This window comes from Aristolochia californica, unplaced genomic scaffold (genome assembly GCF_029961685.1).
Source record: "Aristolochia californica isolate CCGP_79_NKW_82.1479 unplaced genomic scaffold, dmAriCali1.0.hap1 SCAF_5, whole genome shotgun sequence".
Classification (NCBI taxonomy): domain Eukaryota; kingdom Viridiplantae; phylum Streptophyta; class Magnoliopsida; order Piperales; family Aristolochiaceae; genus Aristolochia; species Aristolochia californica.
Window position 1 is genome coordinate 45,663,591 of NW_027182214.1, and position 18,475 is coordinate 45,682,065.

General features: G+C 41.2%; 1 protein-coding gene across 4 annotated transcripts in view; it reads right to left on the reverse strand.

Moving 5' to 3' along the window:
• Positions 1-27: 27 nt before the first annotated feature.
• LOC137966016 (uncharacterized) overlaps positions 28-18,475 on the reverse strand; it is a 28,188-nt gene continuing 9,740 nt past the window's right edge. Inside the window, exons 6-8 of one of the 4 annotated variants that reach the window (XM_068812454.1) lie at positions 17,211-17,285; positions 1,436-1,493; positions 1,293-1,319 (exon numbers count right to left, since the gene is read on the reverse strand). In XM_068812454.1, the coding sequence (XP_068668555.1) occupies positions 1,473-1,493; positions 17,211-17,285 (96 nt within the window). In that variant the 3' untranslated portion in view covers positions 1,293-1,319; positions 1,436-1,472. Of the gene's footprint in view, positions 331-493; positions 835-1,292; positions 1,320-1,435; positions 1,494-17,210; positions 17,286-18,475 lie in introns of those variants that run through there. The other 3 variants (XM_068812453.1, XM_068812452.1, XM_068812451.1) reach the window with 3 other exon arrangements.

Genomic DNA, 18,475 nt, shown 5'->3' on the forward strand with positions numbered 1-18,475 from the left:
AATGGGGCTATATTAGATAAATTTGTAATTTTCATTTTAAGGCCAACTTCAATGAAACAAAAAAATCTACTCCCAAAGTTCAGGTCAACTTCGATGCCATTAAGCGTCAACTACATAATCAAAGAAAACTTTGATCTTTATTGTAAAAAAACCAAATATGGACCGCACATAAAATCTGGTCAAGTTGTAATTGTTGATGTTGATTAAGATATTGTACATCATCCTAAAATGCTCCCATTAGATTTAGGAATGCCATCAACCATCACGGCAGCCAGATGACTAGTCAACTGGGACTTCTACCTCCATCTTCAGGCCCGAGTTGCTAAGAATCTGAAATACATCATTGGATAAGACAATGGCGTAGTGGATAACAAACACCATAAAATAACATGAGATCCCAAATTAATCAGTAATTAAGTAAAGCCAGCATTCGAGTCTACAAAAAAAACTTCTTCTGCTTAGCCAGACAATATGTGAATCAAGAACGACGATAAAAAACAATTTAATCCCCAAGTAGAAGGATTTCTTCTGAATGAGAAGAATTTCAAATTCAGAAGAACTTACAAAGGAGCTCAGTTACAAGTTTGCATCTTATAGTGTGAACTCTGATACATGTTAAAGTGACTACTTTCAGTATCTAGCTTGAAAATAGGGCTGTCAAGTAATCTAAATATTATCTGGATAAAAAACAATTTAATCCCCTAGTAGATTGATTTCTTCTGAATGAGAAAAATTTCAAATTCAGAAGAACATACAAAGGAGCTTAGTTACAAGCTTGCTTCTGCGTTCAGAGGAAAACATCACCTTAGCGGAGTTGATTTCATAGTGTGAACTCTGATACATGTTAAAGTGACTACTTTCAGTATCTAGCTTGAAAATAGGGCTGTCAAGTAATCTAAATATTATTTGGATAAAAATTTTGAATCAACAATCTACAGAGTTCTGCTAGAAGTGAATTGGATATCCAATAAGACATCTTACAGTTTAGGAGAGGAAGCAGAATCAAATGATGGATGTAGCCACCGGAAGTATATCCCATGGTACTAGTTAGATAGAAATTAATGCAGTGATACTTTTCCATTCTCACTTGTTTCCCCTTTTTTTGCTGTTTTATTTGCCCTTATTTCTTGGTTTCCGGATTTAACAGGGCATCAGAATCAAATAACCAATTTTTGGATAGACTCTTATGTTTCCTGGATTTTGGATATTTAGATATTTATAAATGGATCAAATTCGGGTACTGGTTATGTCTCGTTTGTATCGGCTCCATTTACAGCTCTATTTGAAAGAAAATTCATTTGAAGCTTCCACGAATAAATCTGCTACACGAAAATTGAAAATTATACTTAGTTAAAATAGAAGCGTGGAGATAGCTAAAATGGAAAATCAATGCTTCTTTCTTGTTCTTCTTTTGAAAACAGTTGTAAACTCGTACCTTGATATGAGTCAATGCTAAGTCACTTGATTCTATTTCAGCTGCCAAGCTTAAGGGCCTGTTTGGAACCCACAGAAAAGAAAAGAAAACGGGAGAGAAAAATATTTTTTGTTGTTTGGCAACAGAGAATCATTGAAAGAAAAGAAAATAAGTTTCTCTTAGTTAATAAATTTTCTCACACAAAATGATAAAATTTGGGGAGAAAAAAAGAGTAATAGGAACTTCAGAGAATTTTAATCATCAAAATTTTAAAATATTACTAATTTTCTTTTCTTTTTTCAATTTCCACGTGTATCCAAAGAAGAGAAACTATATATCTCTTCCATTTTCTCTCACATTATCCACGGGCATCCAAACAAGAGAAAAGAAACATATATTTTTTTCTTTTCTCTTTCACTTCCTTCTATGAAATAATACATCCACATGACACAACCAACAATTGATATGACACACTCTTCAATTAATAATGCGTCAACAACATAGCTAAAGCTCAAACCTTGGCTGGATCAATAGTGAGTTTGCCATGAAACTAGATAAGGTTTTGGCCTCAAACATAGACTAACAGAGAAAAAAAGAAACAAAAGAAACAAATCTGCGGCTTCAACTCTTTTTGGTTCCCCTAGATGTGCATTCATTAAATAAACAATAGTTTGGTGGGCCCCATAATGGAGTAGAAACCCGTAACAACCTTAACCCTAGCTAATAAGGTAAATATTCCCACAATGCACCTAATTCCCAAGATACCCATAATTAGTCATTGGTTGTACGGTTTCATCCACACCCACCACCTACCTCAGGCTGTTACGGGTTTCTTGAGTCGTATCAGCAAGGATCTCTAGGTGTCGATGATTGAAAAGATCGAGTTACGCCTTGCCACTTGGAAAGGGCATTTGTTCAGCAAGGCCTGGAGACTAACCCACCTCAAATCCAGTATTGCCGGAATCCCAAAGTATTTCGTATCTTTTATGCCTTGCCTGTATCTGTTTTCCGATTATTGGAACAAATTAAAAGGAGATTTCTGTGGCGAGGCCCTTGTTCTGATTTCAAGTATCATCTGGTCAACTAGGATGATATTAGTCTCCCCAAGTCCCTTGGGGGCTTGAGAATTTGGTTATCTAAGGACATGAATCGTGCTCTGCTCTTAAAATGGACATTGAGATACAACTCGCCCGCTCCCAATCTTTGGAAGGATATGGTGTAAGCTAAGATCAGCAATCCATCTACTTGGTGGACTTTGGGCGGGAATAGAAGATGTTTATCACCTATATGGAAATCCCTATATCTCCTCCCAATTTTCTCCTCTACTATTCATTATTACGTGGGCAACGGTCAGTCAATCAGATTTTGGGAAGACCGGTGGACGGGTGGTGCACCTTTGCAGAGCTCTTTCCCTACTCTCTTTAGTCTCTCCCTGCAAAGAAGGATTTCAGTTGCTGAGGTTCTTTATGATAGTGGGTGGAACCTCCACCCTCGCCGGAGCTTATCGGATCTTGAGGCTTTGGAGACCAGCCACTTATTGGACTCCATTCAGCCACCCCGGATTCATGCTCTTGCCCGAGACAAGTTAATTTGGTGGCTTGATAGGAGTGGATCTTTCTCAGTCACCTCAGCTTATTACTTACTCAAGGGGTGGCTCCCGCACAGTATCGGGCACGAGGTGACTTTCACTTGGCATATTTGTGCCCCTCCCAAAGTCAAATTCTTCATGTGGAGCGCCTGATTCAACAAAATTCTTTCAACAGACAATCTTAGAAGGTGTGGCCAGCACTCGGTTGATCTCATTTGCCTCCTATGCAGCTCAATGGAGGAATCGATTAGCCACCTTCTCCTATTATGACCTTTCTCTTGGTGGGTGTGAACCGCAATTCTTCGCATCATTGGGTTTCAGTTTTGTATGCTTGCAGACCTCTCCGCCGCCAGTCGTATGCTCCTTGGCTTCTCCGTCCCCTACTTGGGAAAATTGATGATCTCCGCTTGTGTTGCTTTCATTTCGTGGGGTCTTTTGAATGAGCGAAACCGTAGGTGTTTCAATGTCAAGTTTGAATCTCCAGAGTGAGTTGCCGACATCATTTCGAGAATATTTTTGCTTGGCTTCATACCAAGAAGGCTTTCTCCCCTTTTTTCTAGTTCCTCCATTAGAGAAAATTGGCACTACCTTGTTCAATTACAAGTGCACTCAAATCCCCCGAAAGTCATGGAGTTGTCCCCGCCGTAGTATGGTGCCCTCAAGTTAAATTTTGACGGTTCCTCCCTCGGTAATCCCAGGAAAGTGGGTTTTGGTGGAGTCATTCGTGACTCCACAGGCAGTTAGATCATCTCCTTTGCCGGCCCAATGGGTATTGTTGATTCCACAACAACTGAGCTCCATGGCTTCCTCAATGGGGTCCGCATCTTTCGGGATCATTGTAGCTGCCCTATCTACATTGAGGGGGACTCCAAAGTGGTGATCAAATGGTGTGCTCACCCCCTCCCCCACCCCATGGCACCATTGGGGTACCTTTTTTGAGATCATGGATATTGCAACCCTTTATGATTGTATTTAGTCTCACATCCCGAGATCCGTTAATTCTGTTGTTGATGTTCTTGCTAACTAGAGAGCTTCCCTCCAATCCCTTGTTGTTAGGGTTTAGGGTTGCAATTCCCCCCCCCCCCCCCCCCCCCCCCCCATGGCACCATTGGGGTACCTTTTTTGAGATCATGGATATTGCAACCCTTTATGATTGTATTTAGTCTCACATCCCGAGATCCGTTAATTCTGTTGTTGATGTTCTTGCTAACTAGAGAGCTTCCCTCCAATCCCTTGTTGTTAGGGTTTAGGGTTGCAATTCCCCTTCCCCCCCCCCCCCCCCCCCCCCCATGGCACCATTGGGGTACCTTTTTTGAGATCATGGATATTGCAACCCTTTATGATTGTATTTAGTCTCACATCCCGAGATCCGTTAATTCTGTTGTTGATGTTCTTGCTAACTAGAGAGCTTCCCTCCAATCCCTTGTTGTTAGGGTTTAGGGTTGCAATTCCCCCCCCCCCCCCCCCCCATAATTATGCAAAAATTACCCCCATCTCCAAAAAAATCCTAGTTTTTTTTTTTGAGAAGAGTTGTAAATGCATTCAAAAGAGATAAAATACAAACTAAGAAACTAAAAAGACATTTCCTCCACAACAAGATGTTGGAGGGTAACGCCTTTTTTAGCTTGAACATCGGCTAAATGATTAGCAGATCTTGGTACATGTTTCCAAGTACATAATAAATCAGAAGTTAAATTACAGATTTCATCATAAATCTTCCAATGACGCCAAGGAGGTTTTGAAGGCTTGGAGCACCAATTTATAATAACTTGAGAATCCCCTTCAATCAAGAGAGCACCGTCCTTTTTTTGTTTGAAGAGTTTCAGCCCGTTGAGCAAGCCATGTAATTCCGCACAAGTAGAGTCTGATACTCCAATTGGACCGGCATAAGTGTAGAGAAGATTTGCTTGATCATCGTGAATTACTCCACCAAATCCGGCTGGGCCCGGACAACCGAAAGCACTTCCATCAAAATTTAATTTAAAGTGTCCAGGAGGAGGCCTAGTCCATTCTATCATAATAGGAGCCTTCGAAATAAGAGACATTTTCGCAACATTTCTCCAATTTTCCCTCATATTTGTTGCTCTTAGATCACAGAATTCTTTGCGAAGGAGAACCCAAGAGCTAACTTGACCGACTATCTGATCACAGAGAATATTCCGAGGAATAGATTTCTGATTGAATTTGCGATTATTTCTTTCTTTCCATAAATTCCACACAATGTGTCCAACACAACAAGATATTAAGATTTTCCCTAACTTCGGAAGATGGGAGCTAACCAAAGTATAAATAGTGTTTAGCAAATCTTGCGAAGGGCAATATAATAAACCGATCTTGTCCATTAATTCGGTCCAAATCTTATGAGCATATTCGCAATGCAAAAGCGTATGATCTGCTGTTTCAGGAGATGTGTTGCAGAATGGGCATTCTGGATTGGGAATATTAATGCCTCGTCTTTGCAAAGCGTCAGAAGTTAAAATTTTTTTAAGACATACCGTCCAGATGAAAAATTTGATGCGAGGAGGAATCGGGAGCGACCAAGCAAAAGTAACAGGATGTTCTGCGTGAAGAGGATGGTAGGAAATCAAATGATGGTACGTTGAGGCTGAAGAGAACATACCTTGTTTGTTGGGTGTCCAGATGAGGATATCGGAAGAATTTTTTAAGGCCACACCAGAAAGTAAATTGATCAGGCCAGTTGCTTCAACAGTTTCAGAGTCATTTAATGCCCGTCTGAGATGAAGATTCCACCCACCCGAGGACTGCCAATGGTCAGAAATCATTGAACTTCGAGATCTTGACAGCTGGAATAATTTCCTCTAAGGAACTAGTCCCGATCCACCAATCGGACCAGAAAAGAGTATTTTCACCACTTCCAATATAGCATTTGACGGCGGCTTTGAAGCAAGGTAAGAGTTTGGCAATTTTCTTCCAAACAGGGGATAACTTGTAAAATCTTCCCCCCTCCGTCCACCAACCTCTCTCTTTTCCTGATTTACTTGCAACCATTCGGCGCCACAGTAGATTGGGTTGCATGTTGTACTTCCAAACCCACTTTAGTAGCAGAGACTTGTTGGTGGTAGCAACGTCACGAATCCCGAGGCCCCCCATTACAATTGGTTTACAAACATCAACCCATTTTACAAGATTAACCTTTTTTTCCCCATTTGGCCCATCCCATAAAAATCTTCTTTTCAAAAATTCAATTCTATCCCGAATAGAAGCTGGACAATTGTACAAAGATAAGAAATAGGAAGGTATTCCATGAAGGCATGATTTAATTAGAACCAGTTTACCAGCTTTGGATAAAAATTTTCCTTTCCAAGAAGCCAGACGCTTCTCAAGCCTCTCAACAACCGGAAACCAGGAATTTTTCGAAGGCAGGAAAGGAGTCAAAGGTAAGCCCAGATATGTACTCGGAATTGATGCTACCTTACAACCCAGATAGTTCGCCATTGAGTTGAGAATAGATGCATCAATATTAAAACCAAAGATTGTGGTTTTCTCCCAGCTTATCTTTTGACCAGACGTCAATTCAAAGATATTCAAGATAGCTTTCATGCGTTTTATTTGTCTCATGGACCCTTCTCCAAAAAGAATAGAATCATCTGCAAACTGAAGAATGGGGACGTCTTGGATTGGATCAGAAAAAATAGGACTGAGCCAACCCGAACGTTTAGCAAACCGGATCATAGAGGTAAGGTATTCTCCAATGAGAGTAAAAATAAATGGAGAAAGGGGGTCTCCTTGTCTGATCCCTCTAGAGGATTTGAAGTATCCTCGGGGTTTCCCATTTACCAAAACAGAATAAGAAGGGGAGGAAATACAACTCCTCATCCAGAATTTCCATCTGGTACCAAAACCCATACGGTCAAAAAGATAATCCACCAGTTTCCAGTCAACCCGGTCAAAGGCTTTCTCAAAATCAATTTTCAGAACAAACCTTGGAAGGGAAGATTTTTTGAACGAATGAAGAAGTTCATGAGCAGTAAGAGAAGAGTCCAGGATGTTTCTGTCTCGGATAAAAGCACTTTGACAAGGATTAATTACCTTGTAAAGGACAACTTTTAGCCTATTAGCCAACAGACGACCAATAATTTTATATAAACTGGAAATGAGACTGATGGGCCGGAAATCTTTAGGCTCCTCTGAATTTGTTTTTTTAGGAATAAGCGCAATAAAAGATGCACCAATTCCAGAGTGAGTAATTCCCACTTGGTGAAAATTGTGAACGAAGGCACATACATCATTTTTTAACAGATCCCAAAAACAGTGATAAAACTCACCATTAAAGCCATCTGGTCCGGGGGCTTTATCTTTAGGAAGGCCCAGCACAGCCCGTTCAATTTCTTCTGAGGAGAATGGTTTTTCAAGATCAATTGCGTCTTCAGTTGAGATGCGCTCGAAATTGAGCTGATGGATTTTTGGTCTTCTGAAACAGACTTCTGAATATAGCTCTGAGAAATACTTCACCAAAAGGTTAGAAATGGAGGCACTATCCATTACCACTTGGTCTCCGTTACAGAGAGCAGTGATACGGTTAGTCCTCCTCCTGGCCGAGGCGATGGAATGAAAAAACTTTGTGTTTCCATCACCCTCAGCCATCCAACGAAATCTTGAACGTTGTTTCCAACGGACAGAATCAGAATGAAGAAATGTACGGTATTCAGCATTTAATTTATTTCTAAGCAAAAATTCAGTAGGAGAGATTAACCTTTGTTCCTCCAGTAGATCCAGCTCAGAAATGCGGCGGCGAATCGAATCTTTCTGGGAAGCAGCAGAAACACGGTGATTTTTATCCCACATTCTGATCTTTGCTTTGAGGGCTTTCAGCTTCCGAGGGAGGGCCCAGCCCGGGTTCGGATGATTTTCCAATTCGAGCCACCAAGATTTCAAAGAAGGGATGAAAGCCGTGGTTAATAACCAGGCATTCTCAAACCGAAAGGGAGATTTTTCCCACGCAAGAGGCCGGGAATTGAGTTGGATAGGCCAATGGTCAGATCCAATTTTGTTTAGGACTTGGCCAGAGGTGTTGGGAAAAAGAAGGTTCCATTCTATATTTGAAAAAAATCTGTCCAATTTAGACAAAATGGGGGGGTTCTGACAATTTGTCCAGGTGAATTTTTTCCCCGAAAGAGGAATCTCGGAGAGAGCAACACTATTGATAAAGTCAGAAAAGGCTCTCATGGTTGATGAGGTTCGGGAAGCAGGAGGACATTTGTCAGAGCAAGATAATGTCGCATTGAAGTCTCCTCCAATGAGCCAAGGGAGGTCCCACAATTGGACAAGCTGAAAGATTTCCTCCCAGAAAGATGCTCGGTCACGGTACCGAGTAGGCCCATATATGCCAGCAAGAGCCCAACAAGTACCGAGGTTGTGATCCCGGAGCTGGATACCTATTGAGTATCGCCCCGGAAGGACGGAAATAGCATCAAAAGCAATTGGATCCCAGATGACAATAATGCCCCCAGAATGGCCAATTGCAGCTACATGCGCCCACGCTGGGTTGGAGTCATACCATATATTACACACAATTGAATAATCAAAAGACTGTATCTTCGTTTCAAGAAGTATAGCTATTTTTGGTTTAACATCAAAAAGCGCTGCTCTGACGAGAGCACGCTTGGCCAGAGAGCCGAGACCTCTTACATTCCATGATAGAACAATCATGGGGAACGGTGGGAGTTGATGTTTCGCTCCACGGCTCCAGCTTCAGTGTATCCCGCACAAAATATGTTGGCAAGCTCCGTCATTTCTGAAAATTCTTCTCGAGGAAAGGATTGTTCCTGTTCCAGCAGGAATAGGAGGAGCTCATCGCGCGGATTGGGAGTGAAGGCCTTGGCTAGGGTAGATTCAGAGGTTATAGTTGGGGGGAGGTCGGACCACATTGGAGGGATTCCATAGGGGAAAGCAGGGGGGAGATCGTACCAATCATGGGGAAATTCCATTGGGAGGACAGGAGGGGAATTTGGAGGGGGGGAAGGTGGGGGGGTAGTGTCTTTGATTTTATCTTTGTCCTTGTTTGTCTCGGAAGGTGTGGGGTTACCGAGTTTGGCTTTAGTTTTACCTGCTTCTTTTTTCCTGGAGTAGATATATCGGAAAGGGGTGGTGGCAATTTGTTTTTCAGTATTGGTGTGGAAGGGAGGGGTGAAGGTTTTGGGGTTTGAGTTTTCCATGGTGTCGGAGTGGGGGTAAATAATACGAAGGGGGGTGGGGCAGAGGATAGTGGGAGAGTGAATATATAAGGGGGAAGGGGAGTGAGAGGGGGGTTCGAAATCCCAAGTGGATTCATTAGAGAAGAGGGATGGCCTTAACGGGGCTCGAGGGGTGGCCGTATAAGGGGAGATTTGAGTCAGAGAGGGAGGGTTTGATGGGACGGCGAGAGGAGTTGGTTGCTGGGATGGATGGGATGGGTGATGAGGAAGGTTTGAGGTCGGGGGGGTCGCAGAGGGAGATCCTCGATAACGAGCCAAAAAAATCCTAGTTACAGTTACAAAATACTACACCCCAGGTAAAGAGTAAAACTACCAAAATTCCTACCATAAACCTCATCCCCAAAGGTTTGGTCGCAAAAGCTTTGCATGTCATCCATTGTCCCAAGATGTCACACTCCACTATTTGTGATGCGGGAGGAGCATCGGACAGTTGCAGTGAAGGAGAATTGGAGAAAATAGGAGAAGAAGAAGAAAGGAAGAGGGAAGGATGCAGATAAAAAGCGGAAGAAGAAGAAAATCAGCGAGAGAAGAAAAAGTTTCAATTCATTCAATAATGCTCAATTACACGCATAATGGGTTTAAAAAGATATCCAAAACCCTAAAAAATATTAAAATAACCAAAATACCCCTAAACAAATAAATCAATTACTTCTAAGGAAATACAAAATATAGATAAATAAAATAGCAATTAATTTGTCCTAAACACTTCACTCCCCAACCACAACGTAGGTCTTGTCGTAGTCCGATGTCTCCGAATATAGATTCGTGTAATCGGTGGCACACGAGAGATGTCCCCATCAACTCTCCCCGGCTGGGAAAAACTCAACCTTGTCGAGTCGAACTCTTATCAACTTTGATACTCAAACAAATCAGGATCTAGCTATTGTAGTGAATCCCTAGTAATCCATGTGTAGTTACAGCCTGATTGGCCTTTCCATTGCACTAGAAAATGTTGAATTGCGCCACTCTTAGTAAAAAGAACTTGTTCATCCAAAATAGCGTCAATATGTTCTGTATGTGTTGGTGCTACGGGTAATGGAATAGGATCCAAAGGGGTATCAGGAAAGTAAGGAGGGGGTGTGTCATGCGAAGGGGTGGAATTAGCAGGTGAGGTAAAGAGGTCATCCGGAATGGAGGGGTGGTCCCTATATGTCATCAAATCTTCAATGTTAAAAATGGAACTAAAGCCCGAAACCCTAGCATGAGCTGAGGTAAAGAGGTCATCCGGAATGGAGTGGTGGTCCCTATATGTCATCAAATCTTCAATGTTAAAAATGGAACTAAAGCCCGAAACCCTAGCATGAGGTGACACAAGTATGAAATCTAATGGTTTCTAGGCTGATAACCGTGGCCAACCTGGCTCATGCCAATGGATTTATTGACTGAGTGATTGTAAGCAAACTGTGGTATTGGGGGAACCAAATCCCAAATGCGGTGGTGCTCTCCTACGAGGCAGCAAAGGAGGTTTCCCAAGCTCCGATTACAACTTCGGTTTGACCATTGGTTTGGGGGTGGTAAGCAACGGGTTTGAAGTGAACGGTCTTTCCGTTAAACAAGGAGCAAATATTTGAACGCCAATAAATGGTAACATCTCAGTCATACAACCAAGACCTGCCCAAGATGATGTGACCCACATCCATGGTAATTACATCACACCAAATATCTTCCTTGTATTAGAGGAATTGAATGAGGACCAGGCACCTACCCTCGACTAAAATGGAAATGTCATCGACCCACGAAATGTGGAGCTGTTTTTTAGGCCGAGGTGGGCAATGGTGCGGGATGAAACGACATTGATGCAACTGCCGCTATCAATGATGACCTTGCAGCCCTTATCTCCATAGTTGATGTAAGTGTGAAAGATAGTAGTCTGACGCCAGTTATCAGACTCTTTGGGCTGAGTTAATGCACATCAAACAACATTCAACCTATTAACGGGAGTATAAGCAGGCCTAACACAATTCACGGTGGTTGTGTTTTCCTCACCTGTTTCATCTAGGAGATCAAAATCAATGGGATCAAGCACATACTTCACGTTTACTTCTGCCTGCAGGTATTCCTAATCCTCGACAAGAAGGGCTTGAGAGCTGCAATTGGACGCGATGTGCCCAAATCCTCGACACTTATGACACTGAACCTTCGAATTGAATTTTGACCATTCTTTTCCCGCCCTTGATAGAGGGGTGTCTAGATTGCGACTCAGTTTCTAAGGGGAAGCTCCTAAAATTGACTTTCCTAAGACTTGAGGACTGGTGATGGAAGACCTAAAAGGCATTGTATGGGTGTTTGACTGTCGTGTAGGTGTAAATTTGGAGGCTACTTGTAATTATGTGCAAGTACGTAAGCATCCTCCATGGTTGTGACACCCTGAAACATCATATCTTGTATAAGGTCATCATTTAGGCCCTTCCGAAACCTGCTTAAAGTGATGACCTTGCCTATCACAACAAAACACCACATTCGGAACTCATCAAATTGAGCAATGTACTCGGCGATTGGTTTATTCCCTTGCCTAAGATTGTGCTACTGATCTAGAAGGGTGCTTCTATAGGAGAAGGAAGGTATTTTTTCTGGAGCTTGAGTTTAATTTCTACTTAAGTAATGACCGCGTCTTTCAAAACAGAACACCACAATCGGAATTCATCAAATTGAGCAATGTACTCGGTGACTGATTTATTCCCTTGCCTAAGATTGTGCTACTAATCTAGAAGGGTGCTTCTATATGAAGGGAGGAGGTATTTTGTCCGGAGCTTGAGTTTAATTTCCTCCCAGTGACTAATATGTGGCTCGCGTCTTCTCGCGATATCCCTCTCAATGTTTTCCCAAAAAAGTTGAGTGGTGCCTCTCAATTTCATTTTCGCGAACCTGACTTTTCTATCCTCAGATAGGTTGTACCACTCGAAAAATTGGTCCATCTCACGAACCCATGTAGAGAATACCTAGGGGTATAAACGACCATCAAACGTAGGGGCCTCAACATTTATATGTTTCAACATTTTGTCTTCAGGTTCCTCATAGCGGGGAATATAGGATGTGTGGTTCCTATGAGGAGAAAATATTTGTGGGCACGAACAGGCAAGTTCCTCATCCTCAATGTCATGGCCCCAAGGTGACCTAACTCCTTTAGGACTTTTCCCATTCAAGGTCCAAACCTCTAGGGCAAAGAGCCTATCATTGATGATGCTTAATTGTTCTAGGAATTGCTTAAGTGTGTCATCCTTGTTTTCTTCAACAGAAGATGAAGCAACACTTGACATGATGCGACCACTACGTAACTGTATGTACTAGTGGATCCTAGCAAGTAAAGCCCAAACAAACTCAATGAACGTAAAAGTTAATTATTTATTAGTTTGATTGGTGACTATGCCAAGATTCAAATCGACAAAATTGCAAATTACTAGTGCAAATACCACTAAAAATAAAGGATCAATCCTATGCAATGATGCAGATAGCACCGATGGGTTGGGCTCTAAATTAACACTAAAGATTGATCACACACAGGTGCTACAATTACTCGAATGAGTTTTATTTTTGCACGGGTCTCGAGGTCAAATTTGGGTCAAGTGGCGCCTAATAATGAAGAAGCTAGCTACCAACACAAAATAGATAGTTGATGCAATTTAAGACAAATAGTGAAATACCAAGGAGTAGGAACGACATCACCTTGTAAATCGAGCTAGAACTGGTTGAATCGTCGCACGCAAAATAGGTAGTAAACTCGAATTGAATAGGAAGTAAGCAGGTTTTTTTGGTACTTTTTTTTGTACCTTTTTTTATAACCTCTTTTCTTTTGCACGTGCAAAATGTGCACATGCGTCACTAAGTTGCATTGCTGCCTTTCCCAAGCTTCTGATTAAATAGAAAATCGATGGCAAAGTTGAAGAGCAGGAAGACCAGGGGAGTCAGCTCTGGCGACCCTTAGAGGCTCGACTGTGGTGGGCGGCAAACTCTTCAACGACGGCTGCAGGTGTTTCTTCAACGTGACAACGATTGGAAGGAGCAACGAGTCTACCTAGGCTCACGGCTCAGTCAACGACAGCGTTGGGTTGGTCGGAGGGGTCCTTAGCAGAAAGATTTGGGGGGGGGGGGGGGGGGGGGTGACTGACAAAAGCGAGATGTTTCATAAGAGTTTCGGTGATGCAATAAGCTTCGGGAGGTCTTCAGCGATAGGAACGTTTGCTCTAATACCAAATCTGACGCGTGACGAGCGTTGGGCAGTTGCAACGATGGAGAATTGAAGAATACAAAAGGAGAAGAAGAAGAAAGGAATAAGAGAAACCAACGGGAGAAGAAGAAAATCAGAGAGAGAAGAAAAAGTTTCAATTCGTTCAATAATGCTCAATTACACGCATAGCGATCCAAAGCCCTAAAACATTTCAAAATGGTCAAAATACCCCTGAAGAAATAAAACAATTACTTCTAAGGACAATACAAAATATAAATAAATAAAATAACAATTAATCTGTCCTAAACACTTTACTCCCCAACCGCAACATGGTGGGTTTTGTCGTAGTTTAGTGTCTCTGAATATAGACTCATGTAATCGATGGCATGAGAGATCTCCCCATCAGTTTGCTATTGATGGAGATTTCAATTGCTTACTCATCATATCTCATATGTAGTCACTAGCATCTGCAAAGACTGTAACGTGGTCGAAGAGAAGAGATGTAGTGAAAGCAACACAACCATCATATCTACTAAGACTCGGTCTGGTGTGCAAGTACCAATTGAACCAAGGTAGTGCCTCTCCATCCAAATATAACGATGCCAGCCATACCTTTGATCTGAAGTTCAAAAAGTTGCCACCCTTATAGGCCCAATCTGTTGGGCCAGATTGGGCCTAGTGTTACAAACTTAGTTATAATGCTTCACCAGTCCATATGCACATAACAGCCTAGATTTCAGGTGGCTATGCAGCCCTAAACACGCAATGAGCTCAAGAGAGGGAATTTGCAGCAAAGCACACAGGCATGACGAAATTCCAGAATAAAATGAGGCTCACACTCTTTTATAGTTGGGAGTTGACCGAAGTGAAGGGACATGACTGCAAAGAACACATTCCCTTAGGTGGATGGTTTTGTAGGGACTTAAATTGCAAACACCCCTTCTTCACTTCACCAAGTACTCGTTAGGTAAGGAGGCACACCCCAACTCTGCACGTTTCAATCAGTAATATTGTACTCAACATCCTTCTCAAAAGAAGCCATCACATTTATCAACGCTCGACTACTAATGCAATGTGTTGGGTCTTCCTTATCCTTATATTACAACTTGAGACTCTTTAGCTTGGACTATATTGGGAAACCTCTTGGGCTCGCCTCATTGGACTTTCAATAGCAGAGATCAAACCACTAGATCTGTCAAAATCTACCTTGAGGCCAAGAAGAAAGCAAAGTATTTGAGAGAAGACCATCCCCAGCCACTTACAGATGATTGGGAGGCTGAGAATAGTCAAGTTATGACCTGGCTACTAAATACCATAGAATTAAGGTTAAAAAGCCAGGTTATGAAATGTGAAACTTCTAAGCAGATTTGGACAATTCAATAGTCATTTTATGCTCAATAACAATCTATCTAGAATCTATCAATTGTATGCTCAGTTGTTTGCACTAAAAAGGGGAGATAGGTCTGTGATTTATTACTTTGGTGAGTTACAGACAGGAAATTGAGGTATATCACCCATTCACTACAAATGAAACAAACCTTCGGAAGCAGCATGGTGAAATATATGTGGTTAAATTTCTGGATGGTTTAGTGTCCAAGTATTATGCAGCCATAGATGTATCATCACTTGACAAGGTGTTTAATCAAGTTATTCAGACGAAATAGCTGTAGTTCTACCTAGCAGCAAGGAAATAAAGACACAGAAGCTGCTGCCCTTATAATTCAGCCAGCATTGTAGCGCTCAGATTCTAGAGGTGGACGTAGTAAGAGTAGAGATATTTCTTGTCGAGGCAGAGCTCGGGGAAAGAGTAGTGATGACAGACTCATTGTGGCACACCAGACATTACTTAGATAAAAGTTGAGACCAGTACGTTAAACTAGCTTGAGCAAACTCGAGCACTACAGAATGGGCAGCCCATGCCTACTAGGTCAGTTAGAATTATTTCAGGTGCACCTGATGAGCTTCAGCAGCTGGCTCAATGTATGGCTCAATTGACTGCTTCTTCCCCATGGGGTCATTGATTGTTATCCTCCTTCACACATGTCAGGTATGTGTAATGTCTTTTCTTCACTTAACCAATCATCTCCTTTTAAGAATGTTACTAGGAAATGGTTCTCTTTCTTCTGTTAGTGGTGTTGAGACAATTAAGGCTACCGCATGGTTGTCTCTGGATTCTATATTATTTGTTCCTAAATTTCCAATCAACTTGTTATTTGTGAGTCAACTGACAAAGTTTTACAATGTTCAGTAACATTCTAGTACACTCATTGTGTTTTTCAGGACATTCAGACAAGGAGGATGATTGGCTTAGGGCATGAGAGAGGTCTCTAGTACTTAGAAGGATCAATCACTCAATCCCCGTCAACACTCTAGACTACAGAATCATCCTCAAGAAGCTTTGTCAGTTATTTCGAGAGTTGCCTTCTACTTTATCATTTCAGTGTGATTCGCGTCAGTTTGGGAAGCACCATAGATCATCTTTTCTTTCTCGTCCATAACGTAGTCATAGCCTATTTGAGATTGTTCACTCAGATGTGTGGGGTACACATTGGATTTCAAATTCTTTTTTATTATCATTATTTTGTTTCCTGATATTGATGATTACAGTAGAATAACTTGGGTGTATCTCCTTAGGGAGAAATTAAGTGTTTCATGTATTTCTTAAATTTTACAATGAAATAAATAATCAATTAGCTGTTTCAGTTCGTGTCTTACATACTGATAAATGGGCTTGAATATATACTAGAGGGAGTGTTAAAGTTACGTTTGTAGGGGTATTTTGGTCATTTTAAATATCATGTATGAGTTCGTAAAAATGTTAGTCAGATTGGATTGATGTTAGAAGTCTATGGTTCAGATCGTATTTTATTTGGGTATGTAGTTAGTGAGTTGTCGACCCACTTAAGTGAAGGAAAGAGCATTTTTGTAAAAAGGCATTAAGCCACTTAAGTGAAATAAGAAGGGATGTAAATCTCCAAGCCTAGTGCACACTTTCTTCTCTCTTTTATCTTTTTCTCCTTTCTTCTCTTATGTTGAAACCTCTTTACAGTAATCAAATTGTTATTCACACACCAAATTAGCCAAAATATCAAGAGAATAACACATTGAGATAGATTGTCACCTCAAGAGAGACAAGGTTAAAGATGGAATCAATATGCTTCATCAAAGGATTAGATTACCAATGTATTCACCAAAGCATTGACTTTGACACAACTGACAACAATGTGCAGCAAGCTGGCCATTATACCCATATGCACCAACTTCAGGGTGAGTGCTCAAGACTAAGAATCATTTAGTCAAACTCTTTTTATTTTACTGTTGGATGTTTTGTTTTGTTAGTATTTTACCCTCAACTCAAGTTATTGAGGGGGTTTTTAGTCTTTTTTTTTAAACTAACTTCATATAAAGATTAGACATCAAGCAATGGGAATTTACTTCTTCTTTCTCTTCTCTCTCTCTACTTCTGCTCTCTTTCAATTTTATTCTTTTTCTCTAAACCACAGAATGAATAGGTAAACAACTCCCTCTTGTAAATAAACACGGAATATGGAACCCTGGAATTGTAACATAGCCATTTGGCTAAACTATCAGACAATTCTCTATGAAATTTTGTCCTTTTTCCATTTACCAAAATGTGCATCAAACACTCAAAACAGTTATCCTTTGATGAATTATTGTAAAGATAATTTTAAAAAGTACAAATGATTTTTAACTAAAAAACACACTCAGCTATAAAATGCAAGTGCTATGTTCATAGTTTTGAACAAGTCAAAAATGATTTTTAACTATAAATCATGTTTCGACTAAAAAATGCAAGTGCTACAATACCTTGAAGAAGTCGTCCACTGTCAACAAACTTTCCCTAGCATAACCAGCTTCCTCCAAAACATGGCTCAAAACTTGCTGATTCCCACAAACAATAAACCATTTTAATTCATTTGCAATAATGTAGTGTGGAAACAAATTGACGTGATTATATTAAGAAGGCCAAAAAGCCAAAAACTAAAATGACTTTTTTGGAATATCTTACACACAACCAAGCTTATGCTAACCCCATAAAACTGGAAAACAATGTGATACATTTCAGAAAAAAAGAATATTTTGAGCAGAAAACCACTTACCAAGCATATTTAATTTATCCAATCAATACTTTTTTTTCTGGAGAAAGAGCGTGTTATATTAACAAAAGCACAGACCTAAGAGGAGGGCCCCCTTACAACAAGGGATTGGAGAGTGAACCCCACTTTGACCAGAGAATCAGTCAAATAATTGGCTAATCTATTTACATGGGACCAAGAAATAACAAGAGAACTAAGTTGCTGAATTTCAAAAAAAGATGTGCTACAAACGCGAAGGAGGATCCTTTTATTCGGAGCACCAACAAATGATAACCTAGGCCTTCCACAATCAGAGAACCAAGGAACCGGCTTTGGAAAATCTTTAGCCCATTTCTCAGAGCTTGAATCTTAGCTGTAATGGAGTCCATCAAGCGAAGGGGACCAGCATAGGAAGCAAGGATGGCTCCGGAGGAATCACAGAAAACACCCCCAAAGCTAGCAGGCCTCCTATTCCTGAGGGAGGAGCCATCAAAGTTGAGTTTGATAATGCCCTCACAAGGGAAAGTCCATTCAACCATAGGGACAGGCTTCAGAAGGGAAAGACCTGCAACGGAAGACCAGCTACTATGCAAGGGACTGCTATTGGCATCATTGAAGGCATCAAGAGAGTGGAGACACAAAGTGATGCTCTCCTGAATTTCGTCAGTAGTTATGAGCTAGGTTGGCTGGTCGTGGAAGATTTGCTGATTTCTTTCACCAAAGATTTGCTTAATTCTGGTGAGTGGAACTTAGATCTCTTGTCAGACGTCGAAGCTCTCGAAGTTGCAGATCTTATCATGAGTCTCTCAACGGTACGCTTCAAAAATACTCCTGACACTCTCTTCTGGACTCCATGCCGACAAGGTACGTTCACTACTGCCTCAGCCTATCGCTTCTTGCTCTCTCTCCACTCAACTCAACCAAGCCATCCAACAACTTTTGCATGGTTCTTACACGTTCCCCCTTGCGAGAAGTTTTTTATTTGGTCTGCGTGCC